This window comes from Episyrphus balteatus, chromosome 3 (genome assembly GCF_945859705.1).
Source record: "Episyrphus balteatus chromosome 3, idEpiBalt1.1, whole genome shotgun sequence".
NCBI classification, from domain to species: Eukaryota; Metazoa; Arthropoda; class Insecta; order Diptera; family Syrphidae; genus Episyrphus; species Episyrphus balteatus.
Genome location: NC_079136.1, coordinates 122,209,137 through 122,219,847, shown reverse-complemented (window position 1 = coordinate 122,219,847; position 10,711 = coordinate 122,209,137). Strand labels below are relative to the sequence as shown.

The window sequence follows — 10,711 nt, the reverse complement described above, 5'->3', positions numbered from 1 at the left end:
CGTAGGAACATTATATATTCAATTGTTTATTTAATAAAACCTGCCATTTGTAGTGCTCGTGATAAATTAAAAAAAAAATATTTATTGATAAGAATTTTTAAGCCAAGACTCCACATTTTTTTCCATAATTATCATAATTATGTGTAAATTTGTTAATTATTATCATTTTTACGACTGTATTTTTTTTAATTATATAAAGATTTATTTGTATATTTTTGATCTTATTTTTAATTGTAAAGGTTATATTGAAAAAAAAAAAAAAATAAATAAAATTTTAACCAACTTCAATAAAAAAAAGTTATATTAAAACATTTGTTCTTTCAGGGAATATGTAAGCGCAATGAAAAGAAAATCAACTATTCTTATTGTAGTTTTTAATTTTGTGTATTTTAAGGAAAAGGTTGGTAAAGTTGTGTTATGTAAGAAAATAGTTATTAGTAATTAGGTGAAATGTTAACACTGAAACAAAAATATATAAACAAAGCCAAAAGAATCGAAATATTTGTTTGTTTTTTCTTTTCTCTTCAAGTTTAAAATTTATTTTTTTTAAAAGTACATCGGGGCACAAAAAAGTAGAGTGTAACTTGATCATCTAAGGTACAAGGTCGTCGGATTTGGGTTCAGCGCCAGCGCATCGAAAAATAATACATAACCCAAAGTGGGTCCGTTTTTTTCGAATGGACCGGGATCTCCCCAAAAAAAAAAGTATAGCTCAATAACAGTAGCCACAGGGGGACAATTTCGGTTCTGTGATAAGTTCATTTAAAGACTTAAAATTTAATTTACCAAATTTTAAGTTTGTGGAACATGATTTGTTCCTATTCGCTTGGTTTTAAAAATATTAACAAAATACGAAAAAGGAGACCTTCATACCCTCTTCCTACTAAAAGCTCTGGCCTCTAAAATTGTCTATCACTTAAAATAATAACCCAGACTACAGCAGGATATTTTGCGTTTATCTTTTTTACGCATCTAAACTCTTAGCGATTTCGTAATATTTGATCTGAACTCTCGTCATCATTACGAGAAGTAAAATGTTTATTTTTCCTGTTGATATTATTTTCTTCTTTATTATTTGGAAAGGTTACGCATACACCACAGTGACAAATTCCTAAACAGATTATATGAGGCGTGTTTTTTCTACAACTCAGTAGCTACTCATTTTGTTATTTTATCGAAAAACAATAAAAACAAATACTTACTTGTGTAATTTTTTTTATTGTTTTGCGAATAAACTCAAAAATGAGTAGCTACTGAGTATTAGAAAAAACACGCCTATTATTGTATTGAAAATCAAAAATTGAACAAATTTCTAATTAAAAAACTCAACTGTTTTAATTATTTTTAAATTTAAGAACAAAATCGTGTGGCCTTGTCAAAAATAAGAAAAACGAATTCTGTCGCGTATGACAAAAAGAAACATGAAGTGCAATTTAGTACAAAGATAGGTAATAGACAAGAAGATGTGCTATTATCTGATTCATTCAACCTTGCACTGCAGCCGAGGCATATTCTGCAGGTATTTTGTACAGAAAATGATGATATCTACTACTTTCGAACGTGGATTTTTCGTAGTACGTAACTCGTTTACGGAAATTTTTTACCAAGGAATAAAATACTAATTTTTGAAAGACAAGTGACAGACAAATCCAACAATTTATGGAAGAGGTATGAGAATTGAATGCAAAAAAACGACCAGCCAATGTTGGATGCTATATAGTTTTTTTTAATTACGTCTTTTAAGAGATAAAAATCAAATAACGTTAATGGCTACTTTCAATTTCCGAAAAACTTTTAAATTTGCAATGACTATTTTATTGCGAAACAAGACTAAAACTGTAACTGAAGCAGATGTATGGAAAAAATCGAATTCAATTTCAACTATTTTGAACGAGCAAAAACAAAAAATGGAGAAAAAATTAAATTTAGATTTAAGAGGTTTTTTATTTAGTAACAACTAATTTATCAAAATATAAAATTGAATAAACATTATACATACATACATAACTTTATGGTGCTCTACAAAAAAATTCAAAAAAGTTTAATTAAAAAAAAAAATTGTTTTCACAGTAAATGTTGTATGATTTTATTAAAGAGGTTAACATAATAATAAAAAATCTGAAAATTCTTGATAATATAGTATTGTCATCGCATTGGTCCATTATGATGAATTAACATTCACTGACAAATGAGTTTCTTCATTTTTTCATAAAAGATGAATGCAGAAATTATCAATTGTCAGCTAGATTAAATTAATTTCAGTCACTATAATTTTCCATCAAATTCGTTGGGTTGGTCAGTATCTTAAACATTTTTTTTGTTTTGTTTCTGTTTGGTTTTTCAAATAAATCGTTAGGAGGAATGTTATAATCTTCAGTTATTAAACTAAAGATGTATTGATTTATTTAATCCGAATCAGAAGAGATATTAGCACAGGAATCTTTTTCGCTTTGTTTTCCATTAGCGAATATATAATTTTGGAAATATGGTCCACGATAGATAACAGAATTCTTGTCAGTTTCATAAATTTTAACTTCATACAAAAGTTCTGGTTTCTTTAGTTTCTGGCGTAGATTATCCCAAATGTAGACGGCGACATTTTCTGTTGTACTAGGCTTAATAAATAAAAAAAATAAAGATAATTAAATGCAAAATATAATGGTTATTGAAAAAGTTACAATTTGTTCAAAGAATTCAACATCCTTATCGAGATTTTTATGATCCAAGTTTTTAAAAATTACAGCATCCATTGCTAGTTTCAGATCAGTGATATTCATAACCATTCCAGTGCGAGCATCAATTGGTCCACGAACAGTAACTTCAACTACAAAAGAAAAGAAAAAAAAAAAAAACACATAAAAGAGATTTTTGTTGTATTAAATAATAAGGATATGAACATTACCGTTTGGATAATCTTGAGTTTTTAGATTAGATATGAACAGATGATTTGAAATTTATGTAATTTTTTTTAATGTTTTGATGATGTTATTTTAAAACTTACTGATAAGGGACAGTCACACGAAACATGAGTTAAAAAATTAAGTTGTAACAAATGATCAGATCCTACATACTGAAAATGAGCCATGTTTAATTGTTTGCGGAATTGTTAAGTGTGGTTCTGGCTAAGGAAAACAAAAACTGTGATCAATCTACGGCCGTCCAAGCAACAAGCTGCTAGTTTCCATTCAGTACCGTAAGACCAGATGCGAGTTCGAATAACGTGAGACCCAAGTTTGAGTGTCCAAGTAATTGAAAAAGTCTAAAATATTATCACTTATCGAGAGAAAGAATCTCCCATATCGTCCCTTACACCCCACTGTTAGAAAATTTGCTTTGGAACCTGATTTAGCAATAAAGTATTTCCAGATACTCTCATGCCACGCTCGAATGGTGAACTTTGTCTCATAGGAGGTGATTTTTGTTCGTGCAAGTGGCACTCACGGATAATAGTCTAGGTGTAATGAACTATAATTAAAAAGCTTAGGCAGTCATCTTGTCTCCAGTTAGCTATCCCAAATTATGCACACCAAGTCATTTTAGGTTCTGTTTCAATTAAGGCTTTTAAAAATCGTTAACAAAACTTGATTGCATTTATATGTAAAAATTTTCGTAAGCATTACATTACACACTTGTTACACCTTCTACACTTTAATTATTTTATAATATGCTTCTTTTCGTTTATTTAAAGAATGCTTTAACACAGTCATTTATAAATTCTATGTATTAACGTGATCGTGCTTTAAACAAATGGAAGTCCAATACTGTATGCCCGGTTTAAAAAAAAGCAATCCTTTGGATTGAAGCACTTGAGAATTTAAACTTTGTCTTGCAAAAGCAAATCCCCTTTCATCCACATTCTCCTTTTTATGCAGCAATGTTTGTGTAGTATCTACCTCTTATTTTGACACTCTTTTTAATCGATTTGCCAAATTTATTCCGTATTACAAAAACTTGAAGCCAATATTTTTTTCGGAGAGAATCATTTTCAATTGACTCTCTGGATTAGCAATTTACATGGCTTTAAAACATACGTTCATTTTGTCCCTCGGATTCATTTGCTAAATCAACGAAAGCTCAGAAACCAAACTTGGTATAATTCTCTCTAATGAATGCCCAAACAATATGAGGGAAAATTTCCTCCATGGCTTCTCTAACCCCTTCATTCCGCAAACTTTTTGATCCACCCTCCTCGTATCAAATCGATATTAATCACGTAGTCATCTATGGCTGGCCCCTCTGGAAAAAAAAGTTCCGCGATCGCTAAGCTCTTAGGTTCCTAGTGTAATTCGAGACATCTAGGCTTATTCCATGGTAGGAAGATATTAATTACTTCTCGAAAATAAGAAGCAAGTTTGAAGGCAAATTGGTCACTTCCTCTTCAGCAGACCTGATAATAAATATTTTTATCGACATTCGGAATAAAAACGAGCCAAATATTGAAGTAGCACAGGACTATTTTTTATATGGAAGCTACAAGGAACTAAAACGAACTTCAGTTTGCGAAACTTAAAATTCAGTCTTTATGACCGCAAAAGTAGGTCCTTCCAAAATTCTGCCCCGAAAAAAAAAAAAAAACAGAAACGTGTTGGGTATGAAAACAGCTTTAAATTTAGAGCCTGACAAGACAAGCAGAAAGGTTTTAAAAATAAGGTAAGTATGTTATATTTTCAGCAATTTAATTAACTATTCTTACCAAGGAACTGACGAAACTTAGTGGAACATCCTTAATCAACGTGTGGTATTTTGTATTTTTGTATGTGTTCCTCTACCAACAGATCTTCGTGTCGAAAACCACCCAGTTTTGAAATAATCATCAATTCACCGATTATTCGACATTCATACACTGCGGTTCACTTGAATAAAGGCACTAATATTACAAAAGATAAAAGTGATAAAAGTGCTGTGGTTTGGTAACTTGACAGATTTTCGGTTTTGGATTTTCAAAGAGTAACTTATTACAAACAATATTGTAAAAACAAAAAAACCAAAACAAGAAACCGTTTGGCTACTAGTTGCGTTTTTTCGCATGTCGTCACAAAACACTCTGTTTTTTTTTTTTGCGTCACTAGAATAAAGGCAGGCTTTAAAATCTTGTAAAAATGATGAAAAAGCGTGGACAATATTAGTTTTAATAATTTGTGTATTTTAACAAAATCTGCGCTAAGAGCTACCATTAGGTACCACAGAAAATGCAAAAATAGAAGTTAACATTAAAATTGCACTTCTACTGTGCACAGTCGTAAATGGTGTTGGTAAATACGCTAAATTTGTATGAGAATTTTGAAATTAACGTAAACTAGTGATTTAATGTAAAAGTAAAAAATGGGGCACCTAGACAAAGAGCCAAGAGAAAAATAATTCCAAAACTAGCCTGCACGTTTCATAAACGTTGGCACTAAAATCAAACGAAATGTGGTGTTTATTTGATGTTAATGTGATGTTTTGTCCATTAACTGAAATGCAGAATAAGACCACTATTATGGTCAAATAAGGTAAAATATAAAGTTCATTTGCAGAAAACAAAAATGGGTTGGTGAGTGGTTTTTGGATGGAAAACAAACCATTTAAAATGTTCCAGAACGATATTAGTTCTATTTCTTAGTGCAATAGGAAACAATCATTTTTTTTATAATATACAACAATTAACTTTTAGTTACATGGTTCGAAAATAATCGCAAACTTTAACAAACAAATAACAGTGGAAGCTTTCGTTATGGTGAACATTTATGGTAAACAAACGTCATGAGCATTCCATAAGGTAAATGCCCGAAATCACATCGCAATAGAAATAAAACTGATGCATATTGGATCAAGACGAAAGTTCACTGGACTAGCCTTCATACTCATCGAATGTAAATGTTATGGAAAACTATAATTTCTTATAGTTTTTGCAATATTGTTTGTTCGTCGCTGTAGTTCTAATACCTCGTAACCCAGAAAAAGGCGATTTTGGACTAATGATACAATTATCTTGTTGAAAAAAATCCGGATGTAATAGAAAAGACCCTGTTTGCTTAACATCGATATTTTCAGAGCTTCGCTTAATCAAAACCAGATCATTTGTATGGATTCTCATACATTTCACTTTGTTTTTTGCCTCTACTGAGGCTTAATTTTTTACTCCTTTTTCTGGAGTGAAAGAACATAATGAGAGTAATTTTTTTTTTTTGTAATTGACAATTGACAAGGCAAAAATGCATAATTTCCATGAACAAAATAGTGATAACGGGCCTAAGGAAAAATTTTATGAATTGAAAAAAAAAAAATTAAAATTAATAACATATGAAGCATAATAAGCGTTCGTTGAGAAGTCTGCTTCTACATGAAGACGCAAGGCGCAGAAATTATCTTTAAATTTCCTTTTGATTTTCGTTTCGGTGCGTCGCGCGCTTCTACACGTAGTATTTTTTTGAAGACGCAAATTTGGCAGCTATTTTCTTTGGTTATATTTTGTTCTTGTTTTCTTATGATGACTTCTACAGGAAGACGTAGACGCACAAGATGCACATAAGAACAAGGGAGAAAGATCGATCTCTCCTTTGCTCTTATGTGCATCTTGTGCGTCTACGTCTTCGTGTAGAAGCAGACTATGTATTTTAATTCTAAAAAAAAAAACACCAAAATGTACAAAAAAAAAACAACTCCAGTGGGGTCAATGTGCAACGAAAACTTTGAATAAATTAAAAACGTTACTGTACACGCAAATGATACACAACCGACGAAGAAGACTGCGCGACCGACGAAATAAAATAAAGCAGAACAGCAAAAAAAAGAACAAGACCAAAGAGAAACGTCAAAAAGAGTCACAAAATTTTTTAGTCTGCTTTTACATGAAGACGCAAGAGTCAAGATTCAATGAAGAGTAAGGGAGAAAGAAAGTTCGAAAAAGAGGGATGGAAGATTTTTTACCCTGTGAGTCCCCGGTCGAAAATTTTGAGACTCATTTTGACGTCTCTCTTTGATCTTGTTCTTTTTTTGGCTGTTTTGCTTTAATTGATTTCGTCAGTGGCAGAGTTCGCTTCGTCGTATGTATATTATTTGGGTGTATACTAACTTTTGTTAATTTATTTAAATGTTTTCGTTGCACATAGAGCCCCCTGATGTTGTTTTTTGTATATTTTGGTGCTTTTTTTTTTTAAATAAAAATAGATACGAAAACAAGAACAAGATAAAATAAAAAAATAGCTGTCAAATTTGCGTCTTAAAAAATTACTACGTGTAGAAGCGCGCGACGCACCAAAGGGAAAATCAAAAGGAAATTCGAAGATAATTTCTGCGCCTTGCGTCTTCATGTAAAAGCAGACTTACCGGGGACTCACGGTAGAAAATCTTCCTTCCCTTTTTTTCGAACTTTATTTCTCCCTTGCTCTTATGTGCGTCTTCGTGTAGAAGCGGGCTTAGTTTTACTTTTGGTATATTTTTCATTACGCTTCTGATCGGGTTTTTCAGCCTAATTGGCACACACCTTTAGTTTGATAATTGTAAAATAAAAATATCCCATCAACGCAGAAAAAAATGGGATTTTTTTGTTATATGGCACAGGATTTTTTTTGTTATTGATGAAGAACACTGGCTGAAAATTTTTTTTATTCGGTTTTCAATTTCATTTTGGAAAAAGTGAAGAATTAACGAAAAAAATGAAAGAAATATATCTGGCGGAATAGAATACAATAGAAAATATATTCATAATGGTTGGTTTTGTTAATAACAAAAGAGTTTGAAAAAAAAAAACTTTTCGCATTTTTCACTTTTCAAACAAAATTTTAAAATGTCAAACTTCAAATTCATAAGTGTGTGTGCAAATCGGTGTAAATCTGACTAAAAATTGGAGTAAATCCGGGGTACTCCGTAGTACTAAAATTACTCCGGAGTAATTTTTTTTTTTACACTTTTGTGGCGTCAAAGACCACAAAACCTTCAAAAGTGCAAAAATAAGTACTAAAAAGGTACTCTCATTGGAGTGAAAGAAAAAGACATGTGTTTTTGATTAAAAAAATTAACTACAAAAGAAGAAAGAGTTAGGAATTGCCACTAGAATTGTTCACAAATGCTTAATTGCATAAAAAACTGATAGTCAACTAGTTCTCTGACTCTCAATGGTTTTAAGATTCATCTTATCACCGAAAAAGGAAAGTATTAAAACCAGACTTCTTTATCTCGCTGTCTACCATAACTAACCACAGTATAATCAAGAACACTCAAGAAAAAGACCTTATCACTTAAGCCATACGCTCTACTCGAATAATTGCTAAAACAATTAAAAAAAAAAAAAAACTATCGCAATTGTATATTAATACAATTGCAATTAATCTTATGTTATTGAGAGAATACAAACTGCCTGCGGTCTTTTAAAGTAATTAAAGTAGAGATTTGTGGCGTGTGTGGATGACCTCAACTCAAACTAAGATGAAACTTTAGACTCAAGAAAATCAAGGAAATTATCATCACTTACCAATGTAATTGTGGCCATGGCCATTGGGATTATTGCATTTTCCATAGATTTCTAGATTTTCTGCAGTAGTAAGTTGATTACTATCGAAACAAAAAAATAATAAAAATATAAATCATAAAGATTTTGGGGAATTTGTACCTGTTCAAACGATGACAAGCACTGAAAATTTCTTTGCGAGTTAAAAATGCAACCGGTTGAGACATGATGATGTGTTTGATTTGAAGTGATGCTGCGAATAATAAAAATTAAACATAAATTAAATATACATAAATTCTATACACACTCTAATCTGAGATATTTTTGGATTAAAATTTATTAATTCCAAAAAAAAGAGAAGAAGGAAATAAACAAAATGAATCTATTTGAGATTCACAATTAAGATTGATGTTTTTTTTATTGAATTTTAAGAAAGATATTTACCTTAAATTGGAAATAATTATTATTAAAAAAAATGCTGTCGAATTTAATTAATGTAAATTTCAATTTAATGTGGCGACGAGTGGAGAGAGCTTGTTGATTTTATTTGTTTTTCTTTTCGGATTTTTTAAGTTCAATTTTGACGTATATATATATGAAACTTTGACATTTGTTTTGTAGAATTAAGATGTAGATGGCGCTAATGAGAGCAAGAAGAAAGCTGTATGATGAAACAGCTTTTTAAAAAGGGTGTTTCATTTTTTTTTGGGTTTTTCGTTTGATAAATTTATATTTTGATCAATAAATTGATTTGTAATTTGTATCGTTACGAATCCGGCATAATGCCGGACTTACACGACGGATTTTCAGATTGATTTTTATTTGCTACATTGGTATTGGTGTGTATTTGTGTTTGTGAACCAGAAAGATCGATCGACCCAACTAGCACAACAGCTTCTGTAAATTGAAATCCCGCAGGTTCTACTTTTTATACAGCTTGTATTGAACTTGCTTCAGAATTTAAGTGCTTATAGAAGTTCGGAGTGTTTTACAACTTCTAAAAAGTTGTTTAAATACTATTAAAGAAACTTAAACGAAGAAAGCTTGTTTTTCTTATAAGCTAGTTTAAAGAGTTTATAGAATCTTTACAGAAATTACCAAGTTTTCTATACGATTTTTGGTTTTGATATAAAATAATCTAGCTCGGACACTTTTTGGTTTTGACATTGAATAATAATTTAGCTCGGACATTTTTTTGCTATTTGAACTGATTAAGTTTTTGATTTCATTAATAAATATACTAGGATGGCCGAGTTGGTAGAGTGGTGGACTACCACCAAGAGCAGCTACGAAGTTCGATTCCTGGGTGTGGTAAAAAAATTATATACTTTTAAAATTATTATTAATAGATATACTAAAAACTAATGGAATGTTATATTCTTATATATAATATCAGATCAAAAGATAAAATTCATGATTTAAAACTAGTTAAAAAAGAATTCTTTTTTGTTTTTATAGTTTTTTTTTTTTTTAATTTCGATGAGACATGTAATAAAGAGCTATACAAGCTCTTCCGAAGCTATCTGTCAAATCTCAAAGCTTCGGTAGAGCTTCGGTAAAGTTTCGTTTAAGATCCTTATAGAGGGTCAAACTTGTACAACGTTCTCCTTTTTCCATGACCAACAACCTTACTAAAGTTTAAAAGAAGCTGAAATGTAGCTTTTGTAATACCTTAACCGAAGCTGAAATGTTAGTTGGATCGCAGCTGTCAAATATTGATTCGACCGTTGATATTTTTTATTCGAAGATATGAGCTGGAAGAATTAATTAATTCACTTAAAATTGCTCCCATTTGAACTTAAAACTATTTTAATGGATGTCAATAATAGCCCATAGTTCCATTGGAGGTGGTAGTGGTGGTCTACTAATAGTAGATGTTTTGGTTAATCTAGTACTATCATATCTACTCATGCTCTTCTTCCAGAGTAGATACGATTTGTATTGAATTCGTTGAAAGTGCATTCCATTGAAAATCGCTAGTAAACTACTAGTAGTACTTTGTCACCTCCCAAAGGAACAGGGCTTTTACTAACTAGAGCCCAAAAATGAGATAATTTCGCAAATGATGTCAGTTCAGGTTTCAAATTCAATTTTTTTTTATATATAGAATTTGATATTCGAAATGAGATAATTTGCGTAATTATCTCATTTGGGCTCTAGTAAAAACCGGCTATAAGGCAGTGTGCGAATTGCGTTAAAATGTTGGTTAAAATTTGACGCTTGGTTAAATTTTGACACTAGCGCGGTGAATAAAATGGGTTCAAATTTATCCAGCAGCGGAGC

The 10,711-nt window shown here is 30.9% G+C and overlaps 1 protein-coding gene across 1 annotated transcript; it reads right to left on the bottom strand.

Moving 5' to 3' along the window:
* Positions 1–2,058: 2,058 nt before the first annotated feature.
* Positions 2,059–9,004, bottom strand: LOC129916596 (6-pyruvoyl tetrahydrobiopterin synthase). The gene is made up of 5 exons (XM_055996624.1): positions 8,873–9,004; positions 8,591–8,681; positions 8,453–8,532; positions 2,679–2,824; positions 2,059–2,615 (listed from the first exon to the last, which is right to left on the bottom strand). The coding sequence occupies exons 2-5, from the start codon at positions 8,653–8,655 to the stop codon at positions 2,406–2,408; spliced, it is 501 nt and encodes a 166-aa protein (XP_055852599.1). The 5' UTR covers positions 8,656–8,681; positions 8,873–9,004; the 3' UTR covers positions 2,059–2,405.
* Between the last annotated feature and the right edge of the window lie 1,707 nt (positions 9,005–10,711).